This window comes from Saimiri boliviensis, chromosome 1, assembly GCF_048565385.1.
Source record: "Saimiri boliviensis isolate mSaiBol1 chromosome 1, mSaiBol1.pri, whole genome shotgun sequence".
NCBI lineage: Eukaryota > Metazoa > Chordata > Mammalia > Primates > Cebidae > Saimiri > Saimiri boliviensis.
The window spans coordinates 158,246,136-158,273,637 of NC_133449.1; the positions used below are offsets into that span (position 1 = coordinate 158,246,136).

The 27,502-nt window shown below is 41.8% G+C and overlaps 1 protein-coding gene across 3 annotated transcripts in view; it reads right to left on the reverse strand.

Moving 5' to 3' along the window:
• G3BP1 (G3BP stress granule assembly factor 1) overlaps nt 1-20,388 on the reverse strand; it is a 32,727-nt gene extending 12,339 nt beyond the window's left edge. Inside the window, exons 1-4 of one of the 3 annotated variants that reach the window (XM_039469493.2) lie at nt 20,282-20,388; nt 6,386-6,498; nt 2,679-2,760; nt 2,035-2,208 (exon numbers count right to left, since the gene is read on the reverse strand). In XM_039469493.2, the coding sequence (XP_039325427.1) occupies nt 2,035-2,208; nt 2,679-2,760; nt 6,386-6,480 (351 nt within the window). In that variant the 5' untranslated portion in view covers nt 6,481-6,498; nt 20,282-20,388. Of the gene's footprint in view, nt 1-2,034; nt 2,209-2,678; nt 2,761-6,385; nt 6,530-19,656; nt 19,926-20,281 lie in introns of those variants that run through there. The other 2 variants (XM_039469491.2, XM_074378914.1) reach the window with 2 other exon arrangements.
• Between the last annotated feature and the right edge of the window lie 7,114 nt (nt 20,389-27,502).

A 27,502-nucleotide genomic window follows, 5' to 3' on the forward strand; every position in this document is an offset into this window, starting at 1 on the left:
ACAGAGACCTTGTTTCAAAAAAAAGAGGCAATCATATTCTTAACTTCAGCAGATATTTAAAATTCCCCAAGACTATATCCGAAAATACTAATACAAACACTCAAGGGTAGTGCAGCCTGAAAAATCTTGCTCACACTAGGTATAAGACACACCTGAGTACAGATCCATTTTGTCATTTATGAGTTATTCAGTTTCTAGGGCTGTTACTCATCTGTAAAAAGAGAGGTATCAGCAGGCACCATGGGTCGCTTCTGAAATTCCAACACCTTGGGAATCTGAGGTAGGAGAATTGCTTAAGCACAGGAGTTTGAGACTAGCCTGGGCAACTTATACTGAGTTTTCTGCAGTCTCTACAAAAACAAAAATCAGCCAGGAATGGTGGCCTGCACTTGAGGCCCCAACTACTTGGGAGGCTGAGGTGGGATTATCATTTGAGCTCAGGCAGTCAAGGCTGCAGTAAGTCACGATCCTGCCACAGCACTCCAGCCTAGGCAACTCAGGGAGACCCTTATCTCAAAAAGAAAAAAAGGATATCAACATATACCTTAATATTTTGTTTATTAACTGAGACAGTTTATATAATAGCATATTAGACTAAGACATTAGACACTTCCTTTAAAAGAAAAAAACTACAATAAACCTATAACTGACAATCATACACGTGATTCTTTGCATATTTAGAAGTCTACCACATCTTTACATTTTAATCTAAGCCTTCCTCTAAAAATCATGACTACAATGGATTCACATAATTTTACAAATAGACAAAAAGGTTAAAAGGTTAAAAGATTTTAAGCACTTTACGTTTGCTATCTTAAAAAGAAAATTTAAGATTAATGCTAGAACAAACAATGATTTATTCAACAAGCTCTTACTGTACCATTTCTACATATATGCTTAAGCAAACAGGCTTCCTAACTTTGTTCAGTCTGGACCAATCCAGAAGAAAACACAAATGCAATCATTCAACATAAACTTGTCCTTTCCTAAGCATAACTAAAAAGAACCAAGCCTCCTTGAAGGAACAACTGATTCAAGAATAGGGGTTGGGGCAGGAACAATCCAAGATGAACCCGAAACATCTTGTGCCGTAAATGTTCAAAAAGCAATAAAAAGACACAGAATCGCCCATCCTTTATTTACAAATTGAAAAGAGAACACATCAGGCCAGGTGAAGTGCTCATGCTTGTAATCCTAGCACTTTGGGAAGCCAAGGCAGGTGGATCACTTGAGTTCAGGAGTTAGAGAGACCAGCCTGAAAAAACATGGTGAAACCCCACCTTTACTAAAAATACTAAAAGAGCCCAGCCAGTCCCAGCTACTTGGGAGGCTGAGGCAGGAGAATCCCTTGAACCCAGGAGGTGGAGGGTGCAGTGAACAGAGATGGAGCCACTGCACTCCAGCCTGGATTATACAGTGAGACTCCAACTCAAAAAAAAAAAGAGAGAGAGAGAAAAGATATTTAACTTTACAGTGAGAAAACCTAAGTAATCAAAAGTCGTATCACAACTAAATGGCATAATGTGCCTCTTTAATGGGAAGCACTGAATGACACACATAAAGCATCCTACGAAAAAAGTGACTGTGTGCTTCAAAAATGTTAATGCCATAAAAAAAAACCCCAAAAGATTAAGAAACAGTTGCCTATTAGAAAGACTAAAGACATGACAGATAAATGCAATGTATTAAGTATAGATTCCATGTTGGACAAGGAGGAAAAAAAAAAAATCACTAAAAGACATTATTGAGATACTTTCCAAATTTTAAATACAGATTATAGATAATTATATTGCATCATTTCCTGAATTTGGTAACTGTACTATGGAATGGAAAAGAATTCTTTATTCTTATAGAGAAAGAATTATATACATGTGGAAGTGGTGGTGACAGTTGCTCTTGGTAAGGGCAGCTGCATATAGGAGTTATTGTATTAATCTTCCAAGTTTTCTAAGTCTGAAATTTCAAGTGTTTTTAAAGATATGCACAACCATTCATTGTTTTTTATCACTACAAAACAATCATTCCTATACATACCTCAGGAGCAAGGACAAATGTCTGCATAAATCTCCTCAAAGCCTGGTTGTTGTTAGAAAGAAGCCCCATCACCTGGACTACCACACCATCATTTAGCGTGGCATGAGCATCAACATGGCGAATCTTGGTGTGGCAGTTGGTGAAGTTTTGAGACATCACTTTCCTGTGGATTTCCTTAAAAAAAAAAAAAAAAAAAAAAAAAATCAACTGTGAATGCCGTAAAATTATCTCCAATTAAAAAACTACCACCGCAATACAGGTAAAGAGAATGTGCATATTTAAATTACAGGATATGCAGACTACATTTGATTTTTCTTTGTATACTCTATTCCCAGTGACCACACTTGAGTTCTTTAAATAACTGCCCTGAATTAATACTTTAAATTTTAAAGTTTAAAAAGATGATCTCTATGCTAAAGCCAATTATCTTCCAATATAAAAAAGCTTTAGACTATCACACAAGATTGACAAATCTGACATCACATAGGCATTTCAACAAATACATTAATCAAATAGTAATAAAACACATCAACTTTTACTAAAAAGAAATTTGATCTTTATCAGCAAATCTATTTTGTATGTGTCCACTTCAATTTTGAGTTTTCTACCTGCTTAACAGCCTAAATAAAGTTTGAAATGCTTACTTTCTGTCCATAGACGGCATCTGCTGGCTTTCCATTTGAATCCAATCCCCCATGGACATAAGAAGAGTTCTTTCCATAAAATCTGTAAAATTGGAAGATGATTTACTTGTCATCTCCAAGTATCTTAAGTTTTTTTTTTTTTTTTTTTTCCACATTTGATACCTATCCTGCCTACTGGCAAACTTTTTTGAGACGCGGTCTCATTCTGTCACCCAGGCTAGAGTGCAGTGATGCGATCACAGCTCGCTGCAGCTTCAATGTGCCAGGCCCAAGTGATCCTCTAGCCTCAGCTTCCCAAAGCAGAACTACAGGCACATGCCACCATGCCCAGCTGATTCTTTTTATTTATTTTAAGCAGACAAAAGACTTACACTATGTTGCCCAGGCTGGTCTCGAACTCACGAACTCAAGCAATCCTACCTGCCTTGGCCTCCCAAAGTGCTGGAATTATACAGGTGAGTCACCACGCCTGGCCCTAACAATATGTTTTCTTTCTCATTTTTGAACATAATCACCTCTCTGTCCCCTATGTGCCACTTGATCACCATTTGCTGAATGGGAATGGATTTGGTTCCAGGTTTCAGGTTAGGATGATCCTGTGGGGAAGGATCTTACAGTTTCATGTCAGGATGACCACCAATACACAAGTTCCTATTTTAACTCAGGAAGAAAACACGCAATAAGGCTGGAACAGCTCTATTCTCCATAGACTTCAAGTGTCCTTTTACTAATATATCTGAGAATACATGTGAGCAGTTTCCCTTCAACATCTAGCTCATGCAGCAAGTGGTTTCTAAAGTTTTTTAAAATTTCTGCTGATGCAGTTAAGAATATCAAAGTCAATTCCTCAAGTTTTCACCCATCAATGTCCTCACTTGATCCGTTTTCATTAAAACAATATTCCATCAGGAAAGCAACACATCAAAATGCTCTAATCCATGGATAATTACTATTAACATTTGATACTTGTCTTCCAGAGAAGCACCTTTTTTTAAAAATTAGCCCATGCATGTTATTCTGTATGTCTCACCCCCAAAAAAGGGAACACATCTGTGACCACAAGAACCCCTAAGTCTGCCTTTCTACTTTTCAAGTTATTGAAAGGATACATCTCAGCCAAAGAATCAGTTCACTACTGACTAGGGCCACTTTCCATGTGCCTCAGATATATATGTAGGGGACAGAGAGGTCTTAAAATCAATAAATAATGTGACAGATTCGTGCCCTCTAATGGTGGAAAAAAAAATCAATGAATAATGATAGTGACAAGAAATACTATTGCATTTGGTTAATTTCTTTCAACCCTATAGAATAAAACTGGCATATGACAAAAAGAAAAAAGGACAGGTCAGGCATGGTGGCTCATGCCAATAATCCCAGAACTTTGGGAGGCTGAGCTGGGAGGATCACTTGAGGTCAGGAGTTCAAGACCAGCTGGGCCAATATGGCAAAACCCTGTATCTACTAAAAATACAAAAAAAAAAAAAAAATTAGCCAGGCATGGTGGCATTCACTTGTAGTCCCAGCTACTCAGGAGGCTGAGGCAGGAAAATCAATGTAATTCAGGAGGCACAGGCTGTAGTGAGCTGAGATCTCACTGGTGCACTCCAGCCTGGGGGACAGAGTGAGACTCCATCTCAAAAAAAAAAAAAAAAAAGAAAAAGAAAAAAAGAAAAGTGAGAGAGAGAGAGAGAGAGAGAGAGAGAGTGAGTGAGAGAGAGAGTGAGAGAGAGAGAGAGTGTGTGTGTGTGTGTGTGTGTGTGTGTGATGTATAAAAAACCTGGCTGGGCATGGTGGTGCACGCCTGTAGTCCTAGCTATGTAGGAAGCTGAGGCAGCAAGATCGCTTGAGCCCAGGAAATCAAGGCTGCAGTAAGCTATGATCACACCACTGCACCCCAGCCTGGGCAAGAGAACAAGACTGCCTCCAAAAAAAATAGAAAGAAAGGGTAAAAACGGCTTAGAGACTTGTTCAACCACTTAATAGTCATGTGCATATGTACCAGCAAATTTTTAACCCCTCTGAGTGTATCTGCTAAATGAAGTTAACTCTCTTATAATCAACGCTTTACATTTTAGTAGAGGATTTTGTAACAATCAAGAGGAAATGAGAAAAAGCATCTGGAAATCTTAAAGCCTTAATCCCAGCATTTTGGGAGGCTGAGGCAGGCAGACTGCTTGAGCCCAGGAGTTTGAAATCAGCCTAGGCAACATGGTAAAACTGTCTCTACAAAAAATTAGCCATGTGGGTTGGACTGTGCCTCAGTCCCAGCTACTCAGGAGACAGAGGTGGGAGGATAGCCTAAGCCCAAGAGTTCAAGACTGCAATGAGCTATGACCTTGCCATTGCATTCCAGCCTAGACAGTTGAGACTCTCTCTCCTCTCTCACACACACATACACAAACACACACACACACACACCCCACATACACACTCACTCTCTCTCTCACGAGATACATTCCATTTACAGAGCAATGCCAAAACCAGTATTGAAAACATTTATAAATTATATTTTATACCTGATAATCATGTATCTAATATGCAAGCTGGTCAAGGTGTTAAGCGAAAAAATAGTTCTGGTCCAGTAAATACACATTTTGAAACTTCTATGAAATTATTCTAACAAGTCCACATAAATAGACAGTTTTGTATAATGCGACACTGTAACAAGAAATAATAGAAGCAATCTCTAGATTCACTGTTAGTACACTATATCTCTATAAAAAACTTTGTGGCCACTAAAATTAACAGGATACAAGTATTATCCGGAAAGATAACTCCAGATTATCAAGTTAAAAAGCTAAAAGACAGTGTATCAAAACATGTTTCTACATATACAGAAAAATTGTTTCTGTGGTTTTACTAGATACTTTCATAATTTATCTGTTTTAATTTCCGATAAGCATGTATCATTTCTACTAAAAACAAATTATAGAAGTATCTAGTAAAACCACAGAAACAATTTTTCTGTATATATAAACATGTTAATACAATTTTTGAAGCACATCAACACAAAAGTACATTATTACAGGAACAGTCATGAATTGTCTTTAATACATTATTTTTTACATCCACCTCAGCTCCAGCAATCTTTAATACATTCTTAATAATGCATGACTACACATTTTGATTGTTATTTTCCAATGATGTACAAGTTTAGGTAACTTAATCTAACTTTGTTTTTTTTAAATGTAATAAACTCTAATGAATAAATCAGTTTTCAGGTTACTTGAAAATGGTGTAACTTTTAAAATTATTTTTTGGGACTAGGGACAGTGGCTCACGCCTGTAATCCCAGAACTTTGGGAAGTTGAGACAGGTTGATCACCTGAGGTTGTGATTTCGAGACCAGCCTGGCCAACATGGTGAAATCCCATCTCTACTTTAAAAATAATAATAATAATAATAATAATAATAATAATTAGCTGGGTGTGGTGGTGAGCACCTGCAGTCCCGGCTAAGCAGAAGGCTGAGGCAGGAGAATCACTTGAACTGGGAAGGTGAAGATTGCAGACAGCTGAGATCGCACCACTGCACTCTAGTCTGGGCAACAGAGACTCTGTCTCAAAAAAAAAACTGGGGGATACTTATATGCAAATAAGTATTATGCAACAACCCTACAAGGCACAAGATGATGAGTGGGAGAATCTCTTAAGTACCACATACTAAAACACAGCATTAGATGATGCCGGAGAAAAATATCTTACCTATGCAGCATATCTGGGGCCTGGTTCAGCAGTGTGTAATACTGTCTCACAAATTCCCGCCCGACCAGCAGGGGACTAGGCTTCTCCATCACCATTGCTTTGGTCAATTCAACCTGGGGGAATAAAAGTCAAATATGTCCAAACCTGAAGGATCAAACACAGGGGAAAAGATCCAATCATTTAGCTGAAACCAACTGAGAGAAAAGAACACTTCAGCAAGTCGTTTAAAAAATGGATGACTATCATAAAAACAAACAGAACCCATAAGGACCAGTTGAGATTTTATACAAATTTATTGCAATTTTATAAATACAAAAGGGGGAATCATTATGAAGAATTCATCGTTTATCCCCAATATTAAAGATATAAGAACCTCAAAGGTATGTACTTCCAACATACATCCCATCATAATTTTTTTTTTTTTTCCAGATGGTGTCTCACTTTGTTGCCCAGGCTGGAGTACAGTAGCGTGATCTCAGCTCATCACAACCTCCACCTCCCAGGTTCAAGCGATTCTCCTGCCTCAGCCTCCTGAGTAGCTGGGCCTACAGGCATGCTCCACCACACCCAGCTAACTTTTGTATTTTTAGTAGAGACAGAGTTTCACTACGTTGTCCAGGCCGGTCTCAACTCCTGACCTTGTGATCCACCCACTTTGGCCTCCCAAAGTGTTGGGATTACAGGCATGAGCCACCGCACCCAGCAATTTTCTTAAGTTATTAAACCCAATTAAGAGTGTTCCAGTTGTAAAGTTACAAGCACATTTTTAGTTAAGGCAATATTAGATTCAAAGGCAATAATCTTAAACAACATAGCTTTGACATCCAGGGACAAACTATCACTTTTTCCAGCCCATCTAAATCAGATAAACTTTTAGTATAACATCATTTTAAAAAAGAAACTACAAAACTAAAATTACTAAATATGCTTACTAGTTCATTCTACAATGGAATAAAAAAATTCAAAATAAAATGGAGAAGTTAACAAAACAAGATGTTTATACTCAAAATAATTCCCACTATATCAAAATTATGAAAATTTAAAGTCAACATCTTTGAGTGCCAAGAAAGGCACCCATCCCATAGGAAGTTCAATTATTGTCAGCTATTACCAAAAAATGCTTTTTGATTAATAAACCTGAAATAAGACCAACTTTTCATTCAAGGAGGAAGAGAGAAAATTATCACAAACTTAAACATACAGGCAAACAGAGAATACGTACAGATTTAATTACCATAGAAAGGAAAATGAAACTTTAGCTGTTTTATTTTTAAACAGGATAGACAAAATAGATTGATTTTGGTTGATAAATTTCTAAACAAGCAATTTGTGAAGATACACCTAGTTCATCTTTGCATTATTTTTCCCGCCCCCAACCTAACTTTGCATTATTCTGGAATATTTACCCCATTTAGTACTTTATTTCACCAACATCTGCTATTTTCCCCAAAACTAGAGCCACTAAGATCAATATGAAACAGCTTACCAGTCATACTAGGAGTATTTTGCCTTCGGGCCCTGAGGATATCAATAACAAGAATATGGATCCTAAGTCTTACACTAATGTACTTTAAAAGCTGGCTGGAGCTGGGTGCGGTGGCTGGTGCCTGTAATCCCAGTACTTTGGAAGGCTGAAGCAGGTGGATCACAAAGGTCAGGAGTTCAAAACCAGCCTGGCCAATATGGTGAAACCCCATCTCTACTAAAAATACAAAAAAAAATTAGCCAGGTATGGTGGCACATGCCTGTAATCCCAGCTACTCAGGAGGCTGAGGCAGGAGAACTGCTTGAACCCAGGAGGTGGAGGGTGCAGTGAGCCAAGACTGCGTCATTGCACTCCAGCTTGGGCGACAGAGCAAGACTGTCTCAAAAAGAAAAAAAGAATTCGTCTCCCAGTATGGGAACCAAAAGAAAAAAAAAAAAGTTGGCTGGGCACGGTGGCTTACACCTGTAATCTCAGCATATTGGGAGGCTGAAGCAGGCAGATGATTTCATCATTAGTTTAACATTTTAACAGTTTACATCATTTTGCAAACTTGGGTCTTAATTAGCATTTAATTTTCCAAACAGATGCTTTCGGTTGAGACTGTCAACTTCAGAAACATGTAACAGCTATTAGCTAAACCAAATTTTCAATACTCTAGAACTGAAGTTAAGTTTCAACATTAGATTTGCCTCAAGGCCGGGCGCGGTGGCTCAAGCCTGTAATCCCAGCACTTTGGGAGGCCGAGGCGGGTGGATCACGAGGTCAAGAGATCGAGACCATCCTGGTCAACATGGTGAAACCCCGTCTCTACTAAAAATACTAAAAATTAGCTGGGCATGGTGGCGTGTGCCTGTAATCCCAGCTACTCAGGAGGCTGAGGCAGGAGAATTGCCTGAACCCAGGAGGCAGAGGTTGCGGTGAGCCGAGATCGCGCCATTGCACTCCAGCCTGGGCAACAAGAGTGAAACTCCGTCTCAAAAAAAAAAAAAAAAAAAAGCCGGGCGCAGTGGCTCAAGCCTGTAATCCCAGCACTTTGGGAGGCCGAGGCGGGTGGATCACGAGGTCAAGAGATCGAGACCATCCTGGTCAACATGGTGAAACCCCGTCTCTACTAAAAATACAAAAAATTAGCTGGGCATGTTGGCGCGTGCCTGTAATCCCAGCTACTCAGGAGGCTGAGGCAGGAGAATTGCTTGAACCCGGGAGGCGGAGGTTGCGGTGAGCCGAGATCGTGCCATTGCACTCCAGCCTGGGTAACAACAGCGAAACTCCGTCTCAAAAAAAAAAAAAAAAAAAAGATTTGCCTCAAATACCCTTACAGTCTCCCACTTACACTATGAACAGTTCCATTTAAGTGGTAGCTGGCTCCTAAAGTCACTCCTTTAATGTAAATAAATATATCTATTGAAAATATCCACCAAAGAGCTCAAGGGAAACAGTAGCAGTATTTTTTTAATTCCACATAACTAAATATGAATTTCATTTCAGTAAAAAAATTAGGCCGGGCACAGTGGCTCACGCTTGTAATCCCAACACTTTGGGAGGCTGAAGCGGGTAGATCAGGAGGTCAGGAGTTCAAGACCAGCCTGGCCAACATAGTGAAAACTCATCTCTACTAAAAATACAAAAATTAACTGGGCGTGGCAGCGCGAGTCTGTAATCCCTGCTACTCAGGAGGCTGAGGCAGGAGAATCTTTTGAACCTGGGAGGCGGAGGTTATGATGAGCCAAGATCACGCCACTGCACTCAAGCCCAGGCGACAAAACAAGACTCCATCTCAAAATAAAACAAAACTATGTTGCTTCACTGCTTAAAAAAATACTCAAGTCTTAAACTAAAATAGTCAAAGGCTTCACTAATTCTCTATTAGTCATGGTCAGATAAAACATACTGAAAAAAGAATACAAACTTTTTCCCAAATAGTAAGTTTCTTAAGAGCAGAGACCATTTCTTACCCAACTTTTTAGCCCCAAAACTTGATGTCTGACACATAACAGATACATTTTTTTTTTTTTGAGACAAAGTCTCACTCTTGTCACCCGGGCTGGAATGGCAACGGCGCGACCTAGGCTCACTGCAACCTCCTCCTCCCGTGTTAAAGCGATTCTCCTGCCTCAGCCTCCTGAGTAGCTGGGGATTATAGACATGCCCGGCTAAGTTTGGTATTTTTAGTCAAGACAGGATTTCTCCATGTTGGCCAGGCTGGTCTCAAACTCCCAACCTCAGCCTGGCCTCCCAAAGTGCTGAGATTACAGGTGTGAGCCTGGCTAAAAAACACAATTTTTTTAAATTCAACTTTCTCACACAGAAACAAGAAGTTGGAATTTTATAATAGCAGAGTTGATTTCTGACCAACTATCAAAACTGACTTATCTGGTTTTCCACCATTTAGATTAAGATAGCAGAGATGACACTGTTTCTTTAATTATTAAAAATGTTGTTTGAGACCAGTCTGGGCAACAACAAAGCAAGACCCTATCTCTAAAAAAAATGAAAAAAAAAAAAGAAAGAAAGAAAGAAATTAGCTAAATGTGGTAGCACATTCCTTTAAGTCTCAGGTACTCAGGTGGCTGGGGCAGAAGGAATGCTAGAGCCCAGAAGTTTGAGACTGCAGTGAGCTATGATCATGTCACTGCACTTCAGCCTGGGTGCCAGAGAAAGACGCCATCATCTCAAAAAACTCAAGTATAAAAAATAAATATAAATAAAAGAATGTTTAGGTAAGTTCTTCGCTGATTGAAGACCCCACACGGAAAGTTTTGTGAATAATTGTTATTCCCAGTTAAAAAAAAAAAAAAATCTGGGCTGGGCTTAGTGGTTCACACCCGTAATCCCAGCACTTTGGGAGACCTACGCGAACAGATCCCTTGGGGCCGGGAACTCAAGATGAGCCTGGAGAACATGGTGAAACTGTCTCTACCAAAAATACAAAAAATAGCCGGGCGCGGTGGCTCAAACCTGTAATCCTAGCACTTTGGGAGGCCAAGGTGGGTGGATCACGAGGTCAAGAGATGGAGACCATCCTGGTCAACATGGTGAAACCCCGTCTCTACTAAAAATACAGAAAATTAGCTGGGCATGGTGGCGCGTGCCTGTAATCCCAGCTAGTCAGGAGGCTGAGGCAGGAGAATTGCCTGAACCCAGGAGGCGGAGGTCGCGGTGAGCCGAGACTGCGCCGTTGCACTCCAGCCTGGGTAACAAGAGCGAAACTCCATCTAAAAAAAAAAAAAATATGAAAAATTAGCCAGGCATGGTGCAAACACCTGTAATCCCAACTACTCAGGAGGCTGAAGCACAAGAATCACTTGAACCTGGGAGGCAGACACTGCAGTGAGCCAAGATTGCACCACTGCACTCCACCTGGGCCACAGAGCCAGACTCTGTAGTAAATTTTGGCAATCTGAATCTATATAGAGCATCAATAAATCCTAGTTAGGAAAAAAATTGTACTTCATTTCTCTGAAATCTTTTCTGGCCCAAACATAAAACACAAGCTATGAGAAATGTGAACATAATACTTCTCAAGAATTCTGTCTTGTTCATCAACTCTCAATTCTATCAAGTCTAAAAATAATTAAAGTAAGCAAATTTAAACAGATGAGTCACAGAAAAGACAGTGCTTTGCCAGTTATTAATCCACTGTGACAGTTTATGAAATCTATGCATTACCTGGGTGGGGGGGATGGTTTTTTTTTTTTTTAATCTATGCATGATTGGCTGGGCACGATGGTTCGCACCTGTAATCCCAGCACTTTAGGAGGCCAAGGCAGGCAGATCACCTGAGGTCATGAGTTTGAGACCAATCTGGCCAACATGGTGAAACCCGTCTCCACTAAAAATAAAAAAAATTAGCTAGGCTTGGTGGCCCGTGGCTATAATTGCCAGCTAGGAGGCTGACAGTTGAACCCAGGAGGCAGAGGCTGCAGTGAGCTGAGGCTGTTGCTACTGCACTCCAGCATGGGTGACAGAAGGAAAAAAAATTAATGCATTATCAATGAAAACACATGCTAGTATCAGAAGGGAAAAAAATAAAGACAATGTATGCTAAAATTTCCAAGGTTCTCCCTCATTTATAAACACTCTCAGCACACTAAGTCCTTTTCTAAAGAGGTTTTGAGAATTTCTAGAACTATAGACTTTGGCTGTTACTAATATAACAACATAACACCTACGGATGTTGCAATATAAGTAATATTCTTAAGGATGATACATGCTGATATCATTAAGATCTAGAAAGATCATATTATTAAACACGACCTTGAATTTACCAGTTTTAAATGAACCACCCAAAATTAAGACAAAGTTTAAGTAAGAGTTTTCAAAATCTTTACTCATCTTTAAAGATGAGTAAAACATGACAAATGAACTTTAAAAATGGAAAACAATTTTGCAGTTACCTAGTAAAATCAAAAACACTCTGATGAAAATCAAGCAGTTCTCTTCTAGGTACATACACACACAAAAAAAAAACCAATTAAACAAAACAAAAACAAGTAACTGCCAACTTATTTCTAAAATACAACATCGGTAACAACCTACATGTCCATCGAATAAGGAATGGTTATTAAGTTGTGGTTTATTCACATTAGGGAAACCTCTGTATCTAAGACAACCATATGAGAGCACTTTTAAGATTGAAAACAACTACTATTAATTGTGTCAGGTTAACTGAAGTGAATCTGGACTGTCCCTGGCAAACCAAGACACATGTCACCCTATTTATGTCTGCCAGAAAGTGAGCACAGACCTCAAAAACATTAAAAAGAAAAATCAGTTGCCAAATATGTACTGTATGATAGCCTTACATATATATGAAAGTGTTTTTAGTACAAATACCAGATACTGTACATAGCTACACAGGCTGGACATAAAGGGACAAATGGATCCATGAAACAGAATGGAGTTCAGTAATACATCCAGAGACAACATATGTCCAGCAAAAGTGCAAAGACAACTCAGTGGAAAAAGTATACTCCTTTCAACAACTGGTACTGAAACAATTAGATTATCATAAGCAAAAAAACAAAAACCAGAACCTCAATTCATGCCTCACACCACATACAAAATTTAACTCAAAATGATTCAGTGTAATCAAAGTGTAAAATTTCCAGGGAAAATCTGCACAACACTAAGGAAAGATTTTAGACACACCAAAAGCAAATGAGGAAAGCAAATTGATCACATAGACTGAATCAAAATTAAAACCATCTGCTCTGCAAGATACCATCAAAAGAATGAAAAGACAAGCCAAAGACTAGGAGTAAATATTTGCAAAGCATGTATCTGATTTTTCTTTTTTAAGACAGTGTCTTGCTCTGTCACCCAGCCAGGAGTGCAGTGGCACTCACTGCAACCTCCACCTCCCAGGCTCAAGCAATTCTCATGCCTCAGCCTCTTAAGATGCTGGGATTACAGGCACACACCACCATGACCAGCTAAAGATGGATTTTTTAGTAGAGATGGGTTTCACCATGTTGCCCAGGCTCGTCTCGAACTCTTGACCTCAAGTGATCCTCCTGCCTCAGCTTCCCAAAGTGCTAGGATTACAGATGTGAGCCACCACGCCCAACCCATATCTCTGATTTTTAAAAACTTCTATCCAGAATATATAAAGTACTCTCAGAATTAAGTAACCACCCGGGTGCGGTGGCCCACACCTGTAACCCCAGCACTTTGGAGGCCAAGGCAGGCAGATCACCTGAGGTCAGTAATTCCAGACCTAGCCAACATGGTGAAACCCCATCTCTACTAAAAATACAAAAATTAGCCAGGCGTAATCCCAGCTACTCCGGAGGGTGACACAGGAAAATAGCTTGAACTCAGGAAGCTGAGGGTGCAGTGAGCTGAGATCCTGCCATAACACTCCAGCCTGGGACACAAGAGCGTAACTCTGTCTCAAAAAAAAAAAAAAAAGATAAATTAAGTAACCAATCCCATAACACACGAGCAAAAAGATTTAAAGATAACTTCACCAAATAAATTACGTGAATGCCAAATGAAAAATGCTGAACATTAGTAATTACAGAAATGCAAAGTAAAACCTGTGAGGTACCACTGAACACTTGTCACAACGACTAAAATTAAAAAGACTGACCATACACACTGTTAACCAGCTGCTGGTAGAAATGGAAACCTCCAAACATTGCTGGTGGGAATGTAAAATGGTACAACCACTTTGGAAAACAGGGAGTTTCTTTCTAAATTAGGCATACATGTATCACATGAACTAAACATTCCCCTAGTAAGCATTTACCCAAGAGAAATAAAGGCACATATATCCATACAAAGATTGGTACACAAAGTTCAGAAGCTTTATTTTTAATAGTCAAAAGGCTGAAAACACACAGGTTTTGTATGTTTCAATGTCCACCAACAGGTAAATCAATAAACTGTGATACGCCTACACAAGACTAGCACTGAGCAACAAAAAAAGGACATAACTTATTTACACAAAAATTCTAGAAAATGCAAAGTAATCTACAGTTATAGAAAGATGAAGGATTTTCTGCAGGGAGAAGGGTGGGAGGAACAAGCAAGAAAGGGAAAAGGGATATGAGAAAACTTTTGGTGGTAATGGACAGGTTCACAGTCTTGACTGTGGTGAAAGTTTCATGGGCATACTTTTTTTCCTAAGAGTCTGCTGTGTCGCCCAGGCTAGAGTGCAGTGGCATGATCATAGGTCACTGCAGCCTCAAACTCCCGGGCTCAAGTAATCGTCTCTGCCGCCTCAGTGTTTTGAGAAGCCGGGAATACAGGTGGTGTCTGAAATTATCAAGCAGTACATTTTTAAAACATGCAGTTTATTGTCAATTATACCTCAAAGCTATTTTTAAAAATTACTCCATCAATAAAACAGTCTGGAACGACTTAAGCATATACCAAATTTTTGTAAATTTTGTTTCAGGGTTATGCTTTGTATTCAAACATTTGATATTCGGTACTCTAAATCACAGGAATTTAGAAACAAAATCTTTTCCCAGAACCAGAGTAACTTGAATACAGAAGCCAATGTCTGTACTTAGAGCAAGGGCAGTGTCACCATTACTGGGCCTACCGTCAATCTATTTTCCAAACTCCACATTTACCACCTGCTACCTCCCTTCAACATTCTTCCTGACAGCTCCTTGGAGAAATGGTTGATTCTGGACCTGAGACAGGCAAAATACAAGATACCAGTCTGAAACACCTGGGAATTAACGAAAGAAAGAAAATGCTTTTAAAAAACAGAAAAGATAGGGAAGTGTCAAAAGGACAAAGGAGCCAAAAAAAAAGCTGGAACAATATGCACAAAATAATCTGTGGGCAGGCACAGTGGCTGACACCTGTAATCCCAGCACTTTGTGGGGGCCGAGGCAGGATTGCTTGAGCCCAGGAGTTCAAGATCAGCCTGAACAATATTTTATAAAAATATAAAATAAATATTAAAAAATAAGTAAATATCAGCAAGGATAATGGTGGATTACAACCCAAAGAACAAAATTAATATCCATGGTCTACAGTGATATAAATGACTGAAAAGAAACAACTGAAGAATACACAAATCTTCCTTACAGAGAATTTATAATACTGTAGAAAGAATGAGGCAATTTTTTTAAAAAATCACCATCAGAACACTAATAACTGTCTGCAGTAACACCTACAGACAAGATCCATTAAAATGCTAAAATTAAGGGGAACTTTATTTGCATGCCAAAATATTAACAGTAGCTTTAATGTATGTCCACAAATTCACATTCTCCTCCTCCTAGAGAAGTAGAGCCTAATTCCCTGCTCTCCTTGAGTGTGAGCTGGACTTAGTGACTAGCATCTAAGAAATAGTAAGGAAAGGGGAAAAAATACTAACCTGACAGATAACACCTTAACAAAATCATGAGGTTAAATTCAACCAGTTATATATTATGGATCCCCAATATGACTTGATAAGGGCAATTTCTGTGGTATTCTTCTCCTAAAATCCGTAATTTCAGTCTAATCCTAACATCAAATCCAAATGAGATCAAGTGTTATGGTCATGAAAGACAAAAGGAAAGACAGAAAGTGACACAAATCAGGAGACTAAGGAGACTACATACAATGTGGCATCCTGGACGGATCCTGGAACAGAAAAAGGCCTTCAGTAGAAAAACTAAGGAAATCCAAATAAAGTCTATCATTGAGTTTACAGTATTTTATCGATGTTAATTTATCAGTTCTGTTCAATGTACCTTATGTAATATGTTAACACTGGATAATAAATATATAAGACCTCTCTATTGCAACTCTTCCACAAATTTTATCTCAAAAATACTAAGTTTTTCTGAAAGAAAAAAACTTCAGGAATCAGAATACTTAACTTTTATCTTTTACCTTAGTGTATCCCTTCCCCACTTCAAAGTTAAAACCTACTGAGGTTCATAATTAAAGAAAAATCAATCTTTCTCATCAAGTGAAAAGATATGTTAGTTAATACTGATGCTCATCTGCAAAATTCTTAAATAAATGATCAAGACAGGTGGATACACTCCAGGAAACTCTGGACCACCTCAGAGTCTAGGAACAAGGGTGTACTTAAAGCACAGCCAACAGCTTTGCATAAACAGCATATGGAAGAAGGCTGCAAGGGCAGATTAAGTGTCACATTCTTACCTTCCAGATTAAAAATCTAAGATTTTTTAACTAAGTAAACAGCAGGCTATAGTACGCTACTAGGTACATGCTTTTCAAAATAGTTTGGACAATTCAGTTTCAGGGCCCCAAATTCACTTCTTAGTTTAAAAAAAAAAAAAAATGGTAATACCAAAGATGTGCGAAAGCACTTTCAAAATATGCAAAGGGTTACACAAATACATGGTGATGCTTTATAAAACCAATTAAGTTAATAGCCACCAAAGATTACATCCCTACAAAGAAAGGACTTGCGTGTACCATCCAGGAAGCCACATATCTGAATCATCTTTAATTTTTTTACTCTTTATTAAGTACCTAAGACACAACACGCATACCAAAAACTAAGCAGTATTACATGATAAGACTGCCATCTGACAGAAGAGGGACTCTGTCACAAAGTCACCTCAAGACCTTATTTACTAAGCTACAGGCTGTGAGAGTATTTTTTTTTTTTTGAAATTGCTTTCCGCCTTGTAAGACAGATTAAGACACTATTCATGTGTGAATCATTCCTACTCTTTTTTTTTTTTTTTTTTTTTTTTGAGACGGAGTCTCGCTCTTGTTACCCAGGCTGGAGTGCAATGGCGCGATGCTCACCGCAACCTCCGCCTCCTGGGCTCAGGCAATTCTCCTGCCTCAGCCTCCTAAGTAGCTGGGATTACAGGCACGCGCCACCTCGCCCAGCTAGTTTTTTGTATTTTTAGTAGAGACGGGGTTTCACCATGTTGACCAGGATGGTCTCGATCTCTCGACCTCGTGATCCACCCGCCTCGGCCTCCCAAAGTGCTGGGATTACAGGCTTGAGCCACCGCGCCCGGCTTCATTCCTACTCTTAACCCTATCATCTGCCTTGCAATTTAGCCTTCCCAACTGAATCCAGATAGGATGTCCAAGAATACCTTAAAAAAAAAGTAAACAGCTGATTTCTGAGATATAAAATTATAAACCTAGTTTGTCACCACATTGTGATCACCAACTACACGTGAGCTAACAGTTGCTGAATCTAAATTTAACTCCAGGGCTTGGAAGGGCAGTACTGCACCACCACAGGTTTTTCCCACCTGCTGTTGACAAACTACTGGGGGACGGGTGTGGCTTTTTTTTTTTTTTTTTTTTTGACCTACCTACTCCCACAATTATCCATTCTTCTCTGTAAAGTCAGGAATAGTTTTGTCCAAGGCAGCCAAAGCGCAATATAATTAAACAAACATACAATGCTTATTTGAATTCTGAAACCTTAAAAAAAATAACCAATCAATTTGCAAATGTTAAAAGACCAAGTGGGAGGTTTTATTAGACTGACAAAAGTAAAAGAAAAAAAGAAAAAATTGGCTATAGTCACAAATGTTTGTTTTATGTTAAATTTTCTCTTTTAACACTAGCCCCATCAGTCCTAAGGACCATATGCAATTCACACACTTTTACAAAAACTTAAAACTGCCTTTTGTCGTTTACTTTCTACGCAAATACTAGAACGAGTGGGGGAGGTGGGGAAGAAAAACCGTAACATAGGTTACAAAAAAAAAAAAAAAAAAAAACTGCTCTAAGTAGGTCACAAAGGAACATCACCAAAATCTCCTAATGTTCCCCTGGTGGACTGTCAGCTGAGAACAGCAAACTGAGTTAAAGAACAAAGAATTGCCTACTTTTCTACCTGTAAGAGGTACAAAAGCTTAGACCTTTCCACTGGTAAGCAGCAGCTCCAACAAAACTAACGTATGACTTGGTAGGGATGTGGGGCAGCCCAAGCCTTACGTTACCACAATTTGCTTCCGTTCACTTGTTTCTGATAAAGGAATGCACAAGTGAGCAGTTGGAGCACCAATCTGAAATAATCAACGTAATTTTCATATTGCTGACCAAGTGATAACCATTTGCCTGAGGCCAAGAAGTTATTTTTTTTTTAAATATTTTAAGTAGAAACTAACAAAATCTTCCCTCAATAACACGTAAGATAATTTCATTCTATCTTACCTCAAGCAGTAATAAAATTAGCTGGACTCAAGCTTAAACAATTTAAATGTAGGTCATTCTACTGCTTTTCCATTTGGCAGCCTAAATTGTTCATCTTTAAGTCTAAGTTAAAATGTTAATTCAATAGTTAACCAGTATGTAAGGGCAGGTAACTGGAATTGCCACACCAGGCAAGCGAGTAAACGCTACTTGGAACATTGTTATATTTTAATGCTGTTAGAGAAACATGTTTATAGAAAGGGTTTCCAGAACATGTTAACAGAAATGTTTATGTTTATGTAAGTGTTTCTATAACATAGAAACATTTATTTCACTAAGCCAAGGAGTATACTGGCTTTCAAATAATCTAAAATATGTTAACTCTACTAGAAAAATATAAACTCAAGTCCCTGAAGAAATAAACGGAGTGCAGACAAACTTTCACCCACAGAAGATGTCGACACACGTGTTTTTTCCAACACATCTCCAACACCAGTAATTCATCAAGCTTGACACGCGCCCCATAGATCAAAAGAATACTGGGCACTAGCCTTTTCATTCCAGTTCCGTATTTTAACCCACGGATGCTGGTGAGATCTGAAACTCGTCGCTTTGTACCTCAATTCCTTCAACTATAACCTTCTCAAGGTCTTTCTCCAAAAGCCTCCTCCAAATTAAAAAAAAAAAAAGGCCGAGAAAAAAAAAAAAGATTCAACGTCTAAAACCGGAGCCTAACTCCGGGCTGGCGGGAATTTCCCATCACCAATCTGAGTTTCAAATCCGATGAGGAACACAGTCCACGCTCATTTGCACTTAAGCCTTTTTCCCTGCTTTTTTCCAGAAGCTACTGGGGCGGCACATCCACCCACGGCCTGCACGAATACACGTAGAAAGAAAGCCCAAACCCTCCTCCTTTGTCACATTCCCACTTCCAACTCTGGTCTCCCTGGGAAGCCCCGAACTCGCCAAGTACAAATGCCGCTGCAGCCTTCTCGGCAGGTGGCCTTTTGAGCTGATGCTGTCCCCAGAGACAAGGGCTCTGGGGACAAAGAATCAAACAGGCTTAGAAGGGGGGTGGGGGGCCTGTGAGTCAGAGGGCCCGGCATCCCCGCCCTTCCCTCGCGAGCCTGCGATCCGCGCTCCAGCCCCGTGCCTCGCGCCGCTGGGGAAGGACGGCCGTACCTACCTCGCCGGCTCCCTGCGAGCATCAAATGAAAGGCAGAAAAGTGCCTCCGCACAGTGCCTGGCACATAGCGAGGGCGTGGAAAAAACATGCGTTGCTACTACCACTCCGTGCACTCGCGGCTCCCTCTTTCCTCCCTGCAAAACCAAGGGCACTTCTGCCGCGGGGGCCGCCAGACTCCCATCAGACTTTAGCGCCGCTCCCACCCCTAAACGAAAGCCTCCTTCTGCTCCGGACCGACTGGACCCCTCCGCCAGGGGAGGAAAAAGACTCCGCGGGCGCGTGGCGGACGGGGTGGCGGGCGGGAAACGCTGGGCGCGGGGCCCCCGGCCCCCGAGACCGCCCTGGGGCCCGGGCGGCGGCCGCGGCTCACTCCCGCCCCGCGTGGCCGTTGGACGCAGCACGCGCACGCGGCGGACACGGCCACGCGCCCTAGCCGGGAGGGGAGGGGGAGCCGCCGCGCGCCCGTCCGTTCGCCGCGCGCGCCTGCAGCCATTGGGGTGGGGGTGGGGGTGGGGGACGCGCCTGGCGCGGCCGCCGCGAACACCGCTCAGACTTCTCCCTCTCACAACTGCTGCCGCTTGGCTGCGTCCTCCGGCTTCCCTGCCCCGCCCACACACTGGCGTACCTGCGCGGCTTAGCTGGAGAGGAACTAGCTCTGCTCCACAGCACTGAGGATGGCAGATAGCGCTCACGCAACTGCGTCCGCACACACGCGTGCTCCGCCGCCGGTGTATATAACCGCCGCTCACCCTAACTTGTTGCGGCCAGGTTGGGCGAGGGGATGACCAATCCCGATCGCGTCCTCCGCGCTCTTCGAACAACAATTGGGCACTGACTCAGGATGAAGGCGTGGCTCTTGATTGGCTTTGACTCACGCCTATGAGACTGTGAGGATCCCGTTTCCCTAGTAACAGATTGGCGCTAAGAGAGACCAATAACCGAAAAGTACAGTGGAAAGGCGGGTGAGCAGCCTTTGACTGATACCCAAAGTAGCCAATAAATGGGCGAGACTGCTCTTATTCGTTAACACGTCTTCCCCTGGGCGGAGATCCGTTTTCCATGCAGGAGCGGTTGCTCCACAAGGTGGGGCCCGTGTACTTTGGGGGAGTAAACCCCAAGCAACTAGTAGGCGGGCGCCCGAGAGGCCAAGAAAGCCTGTGGCCAATCGCAACGCCGGAAGGAGCTGATTGACAGGGAGGTTGCGCGGCTCGGAAGAGACCGAGCCTTAGGGCCGCCGTGCCCTCTGGGCGGTTGTGAGGCTGTGTAGGCTGCTGCTTCTGCGCTCCGTTCTTTCTTTCCCTCACTTGTCGGGTCTACCCCGCCTTTTCAGCACACTTTGGTACCAGGGGAGCCAAACGGCAGAGTGTCCCGGGTTGCTTTCTTCTTTTTCACGACAACTTTTTTCTTCCGTGCGGCGGCCGAGAGCCTTGCTGGCTCTCACCATTACTCAGCACTGCTGCGGGGCAGAGGGAGGAAAGTCGCTCCCGCGCCGTTCCGCCGGGCGCTTCAGGGCGGGCGCTACGGCACGGCAGACCCCGCGTTCTCCGGTGGGGTTTGGGCCCTCGCGCCAGGTCCCGAGCCGTGCCGATAGTGACAGCCTCAGATCGCCGCGGGCGGGGGTTTCTTGTCGTCGCTACGCCTTTGAAGGGCAACCCGTCCGCCCTGTCCGGCGTCTCGGGCATCGGCGGGGCTGAGTCTCCAGGCTGGCCAGGCCCGCTGGGACGCGGTGGGCACATTCTATGGAAACAGCGTTGGGTCTCAGCCGGTCGGGCACAGGCACCTCCCGGTGTGTTCTCGTTCCAGGCATGTGACCAGGCGGGAGGGTCTCCAGCGGAGTTTTGCGGAGAATTTTGGAAACGAAGCACGTGGAGCCCCGGCGGGCGGGGAGTGGGGGGGGGACCCGAGCCGAAGGAGCACGGGCGCCGGCCGCAGCCTCGGGGGAGCCGGGCACCCTCGCCTCTTTGCGCGGGACTAGCCCCAGCCTGAAACTCGGGAGGCCCCCGAGGCGAAGTGAAAATGCCTTCTGGTCCCTCAGGGTACCAGTCCCGCAGCAGCCGGGCTCCGTCGGTGGAGCCCCAGGCCTGAGTCTGAAATGAGCTTCCCGGCTCGCGGTTGCCCGGGCGCTCCCAAAACCAGGGAACAGGCCCCAGGAAGACAAAACCATTGGAAGTTTCCTGGAGTAGGGAATCTCCAAGATACTGTTAGCCCTGCAGAGGAATCTGGCCTTTACTCTGAGGACCGTGAAGAAGCCCTGCAAGGTTTTTTAAAAGGTAGACTAAGAGATTGGCATTTCACAGCATGACTCTCCAGATGGAAAAACTAATAGGATTGGCAAAATTTAAAATTTACAGATTAGTAATTTAACCCAGGAGACTCGCGACGAAGGACATGGCTACTCTTCACTTTCAGAGGGAGTTTTAAGTGATGAGCTTTTTGCCGAGCAGTTTTTTTTTTTTTTTTTTTTTTTTTGAGCTGGGAGTCTCGCTCTGTCACCCAGACTGGTGTGCAGTGGTGCCATCTCGGTTCACTGCAACGTCCGCTTCCCAGGTTCAAGTGATTCTCCTGCCTCAGCCTCCCAAGTAGCTGGGATTACAGATGCATGCCACCATGCCTGGCTAATTTTTGTATTTTTAGTAGAGACCAGGTTTCACCATGTTGGTCAGGCTGATCTCGAACTCCTGACCTCAGGTAATCTGCCTGCCTCAACCTCCCAAAGTGTTAGGATTAACAGGTGTGAGCCACTGCACCCGGCAGCAATTTAAATATCTAGTAAAATTATGTCTATCCCCCAAAACAATAATGTCACTTCTTGGTTGATAGCCACATTTGTTTACAAAGACGTGTCAAGATTTTCACTGCAGCTTTGTCCGTGTTGTTAAAATACGTAAAAACAGCCGGACGCGGTGGCTCAAGCCTGTAATCCCAGCACTTTGGGAGGCTGAGGCGGGTGGATCACGAGGTCAAGAGATCAAGACCATCCTGGTCAACATGGTGAAACCCCGTCTCTATTAAAGATACAAAAAAATTAGCTGGGCATGGTGGCACGTGCCTGTAATCCCAGCTACTCAGAAGGCTGAGGCAGGAGAATTACTTGAACCCAGGAGGCGGAGGTTGCGGTGAGCCGAGATCGCGCCATTGCACTCCAGCCTGGGTAACGAGCGAAACTCCGTCTCAAAAAAAAAAAAAAAAAAAAAAAAAACTACGTAAAAACAGAACACTTAATGTCCATCAATTGGCAAGCTGTTTGATAGAGATATACACGTAATATAGAATATTAAGCAGCAGGCCGCGTGCAGTGGCTCACGCCTGTAATCCCAGCATTTTGGGAGGCGGAGGTGGGTGGATGGATCACTTGAGGTCAGGAGTTTGAGCGATCAGCCTGAGCAACATGCGAAACCCCATCTACAAAAAAAAGAATTTTCAAAAATTAGCCAGGCATGTTGTTACACGCCTGTAATAGCACTTTGAGAGGCTGAGGTGGGAAGATCATATGAGCTCAGAAGGCAGAGGTTGCAGCGAGTCGGAGATCTGTACTCCAGCTTGGGCACCAAAGTGGGACTCTCAAAAAATAGAAAATTCTTCTTTAAAAAGAAAAAACGCAGGCCGGGCGCGGTGGCTCAAGCCTATAATCCCAGCACTTTGGGAGGCCGGGGCGGGTGGATCACGAGGTCGAGAGATCGAGACCATCCTGGTCAACGTGGTGAAACCCCGTCTCTACTAAAAATACAAAAAACTAGCTGGGCATGGTGGCGCGTGCCTGTAATCCCAGCTACTCAGGAGGCTGAGGCAGGAGAATTGCCTGAACCCAGGAGGCGGAGGTTGCGGTGAGCCGAGATCGCGCCATTGCACTCCAGCCTGGGTAACAAGAGCGAAACTCTGTCTCAAAAAAAAAAAAGAAAAAACGCGGCAAAGCATATTACTAATACTATATTACTAATTACTAATACTATATTACTAATAGTCATTGCAGCATTGTTTGTAGTAGAAAGGCAGAAAACAACCGAAATATCTGACTGTATGATGCTGGTTAGATATAGTACTACAAGACAGTATTCTTACAGTAGACTGTCATACAGAAGATGAGGTAGATCTACTTGTGTAGTTATCGAGCAGTCTCCAGGAGATAATCAGTAAATGAAGGAAGCGAAGTGCAGAAGAATGAGAAAAGTATGCCTGGATTTGTATAATGATGAGGGATAGCAGGGGATGATTATGTCTGTTAAGACATATGTATTGCTTTAGTAATCTACACTACACATTTGTTCTCATATGTTTTTGCTGTTATACGTGCAAGGTTATGTCTGGAAGGAGTCACCAGAAAATGTTAGTGAATATTTATAGCCATTAATGGGGACAAACTTTGACTAGGGCAGCAGAAAGTATTAGTTTTCATTCTATACTCTATAGTACTCTGTGATTTTTTCTTTTTTTCTTTTCTTTTTTTTTTTTTTTTTTTTTTTTTTTTTTGATATAGAGTCTTTTTCTCTGTCAACCAGTAGGAGTTCAGTGGCACAATCATAGTTCACTGCAATCCAGAACTGTTGGGCTCAAGCATTTCTCTAGCCTCAGCCTCCGCAGTAGCTATAGGCATGCATCCATCATCATACATAGCTAATCTTTTTTGTCTCACTTTTTTCCCAGGTTGATGTCAAACTCCTCAAGCAGTGCTCCTGCCTCAGCCTCAAAGTGTTGGAATTACAGGTGTGAACCACCATGCCTGGCTGTGTGATTTTTTTAAACATGCCTGTATTATTTTAATTAGTGTTAAGTAAATTTTAATCGTGATATGAGGAACTATAATAAAGAAATTTTGATCTTTAAAACAAAAGTGATGTAATATATTAGCCCTTGCAGGTGGGTATATGAGAGGGGTGTTTTGTGGGGGGTTTTCTTGTTTTTGAGACAGGGTCTCAGGCAAGGTCACAGCTTACCTCAGTCTTAACCTTCTGGGCTCAAGTGATCCTCCTACCTCAGCTTCTCAAGTAGCTGGGACCACAGGTATGTATCACCAAGCCTGGCTAATTTTTTAAAATTTTGTAGAGATAAGGTATCACTGTATTGCCCAGACTGGTCCGGAACCCAGGGATCAAGCCATCCTCCCACCTCAACCTCCCAAAGTGCTGGGACTACAGGTATGAGCCACTTCACCCAGCCTTACAAGAGGTTTTAAAAATGAGGCATCCAAGTTTTAATTCACCTCCCCTGAAAAGTACTAACCTCTTTTTCTTTTGCTCCTTACCATGCAAAGATCATATAAAGATTCAGGCTGGGTACAGTGGTTCATGCCTGTAATCCCAGCACTTTGGGAAGCCAAGGCGAATGGATCACCTGAAGCCAGGAGTTCAAGACTAGCCTGGCCAACATGGTAAAACCCTACTTCTAGTACAAATACAAAAAATAGGCGCCTGTAGTCACAGCTACTCAGGAGGCTGAGGCAGGAGAATCACTGCAACCCAGGAGGCAGAGGTTGCAGTGAGCTGAGATCATGCCACTGCATTCCAGCATGGGCAACAGAGCAAGACTCTGTCTCAAAAAAAAAAAAAAAAAAAAAAAAAATGGCCGGGCATGGTGGCTCAAGCCTATAATCCCAGCACTTTGGGAGGCCGAGGCAGGTGGATCACGAGGTCGAGAGATCGAGACCATCCTGGTCAACATGGTGAAACCCCATCTGTACTAAAAATACAAAAAATTAGCTGGGCATGGTGGCACATGCCTGTAATCCCAGCTACTCAGGAGGCTGAGGCAGGAGAATTGCCTGAACCCAGGAGGCGGAGGTTGCGGTGAGCCGAGATCGCGCCGTTACACTCCAGCCTGGGTAACAAGAGCGAAACTCCGTCTCAAAAAAAAAAAAAAAAAAAAAAAATCATGCAAAGATCCAAAGAATCCCTTTACTGGCTTAGAAAGATATACCGATTGGATTCCTCACTCCTTTGGCAAATACATAACCTCCTCAGACTCTGTGGGGCACTGACCATGAGTCAGGCACCTGGCTAATATTCTTTCCAAGAACAATCTTTTTTAATATTCACAACATCCCTATTTGCTATTTCTAAAGTACAAAAACAGACTCAAAGAGGTAAACAACTTGCCTTTGGTCACATAGCTAAGGCTAGAAGCTAGGACTCTGACTTCAGGTCCATGTTCTTTTACTCACTGTCAATACTGTCTAGGGAAGGAAGATATAGTTATGAATACAGAAAATGGCATAGTCTTCTCAAAAACCCCTGAAAAACTGGGGCTTTTCAAAAAACTCCATGGTCTCAGGCATGACACCAGATAATGCTGCATAGACAAATTTCCAAGTGATTTGAGAGTTCTGGAGTCCATGGCAAATCCTGATAATCTGCAGCCAAAGCTCTCTGCAAAAAGTTCTTTGCTGCACACTGGTACACATGCTATATGTAAGTCCTCACTTCCTGTGGCTTAGAAGAAGGATAAATAACATAGCATATATATCAAGCACCTATTGTGTGACAAGCACAGTGGCAATTGTAGTTTTTGAAGTGGTAATTGCAGTTTTTCAAGTCATCCTTAGAAAAACCCTATGAAGTATTAACTCTTACAGATGTAGAAACTATGGCTCAGAAAGGCTAACTGACTGGCTAATAGCTGGAAAGTGCCAGGGCTCAGAATCAGACTCAGGTTTATAGCACTTGAAACTGAAAGCCCAATAAGGGAAAAAGAAAGAAGAATAAAATATACATAAGACCTCATCTAAGACAGGGCCCAGTGTCTCATGCCTGTAACCCCAGTACTTTGGGAGGCCAAGTTGGGCGGATCACTTGAGGCCAGGAGTTCTCACTTGAGACAGCCCAGCCAATGTGGTGAAACCCCGTCTCTACTAAAAATACAAAAAATAACCAGGCATGGTGATACATGCCTGAAATCCCAGCTACTTGGGAGGCTGAGGCAGGAGAATTGCTTGAACCCAGGAGACCAAGGTTGCAGTGAGCTGAGATTGTGCCACTGCCTTCCAGCCTGGGTGACAGAGTAAGTGAGACTCTGTCCCAAAAAAAAAAAAAAAAAAAAAAAGAGCTCATCTAATCTTCAAACAGCTCATTTCAACCGATAGGGAAACTAAAACAGAGGTTAAATAATTGTTCAATCATAATATTGTGAAAAATGATACTTTGCTAATACCAAATGTTGGCAAGCATGTTAGAAATAATTACTCTCTCATTTTTCTTTCTTTTTTTTCTTTTCTTTTGCAATTTTATTCCATTTCGCACATTGATATAAATAATTACTCTCATATACTGCTAGTATAAAATATAAATTAGCATAGCCTTTCTGAGGGTAATTTGCTAGCATCTAGTAAAATTTAAAATCCACACACCCTGTGATGCAGAAATTCTACTTTTTGTTATCTACTTTAAAGAAATACTCCCACATGTATACAGAGAGCAAAAATGTTATACCATTGTTTATAATATGGCAAAATAATCTAAATGTCTTTTAGGGAATAGGTAAATTTACTATAATATATCCATACTAGAAAAAATTTTGTAGCAATTTAAAATATTGAGCTAGTTTTATATATGCATATATGTGTGTGTTTATATTCAAATATTTTTTAAATGTTTGTAATATTATATGTAAAAAACAAATTTCCAAAGCAGATTGATAATTTTAAAAACTGTCTTGCAAATTATATATAGTATATCATATATACTTTAAAAATACCAACAACTTTGGGAGGCTGAGGTGGGCAGATCACAAAGTCAACAGTTCGAGACCAGCCTGGCCAACATGGTGAAGCCCTATCTCTACTAAAAATACAAAAAACTAGCCAGCCATGGTGGTGCACACCTGTAATACCAGTTATTCAGGAGGCTGAGCAGGAGAA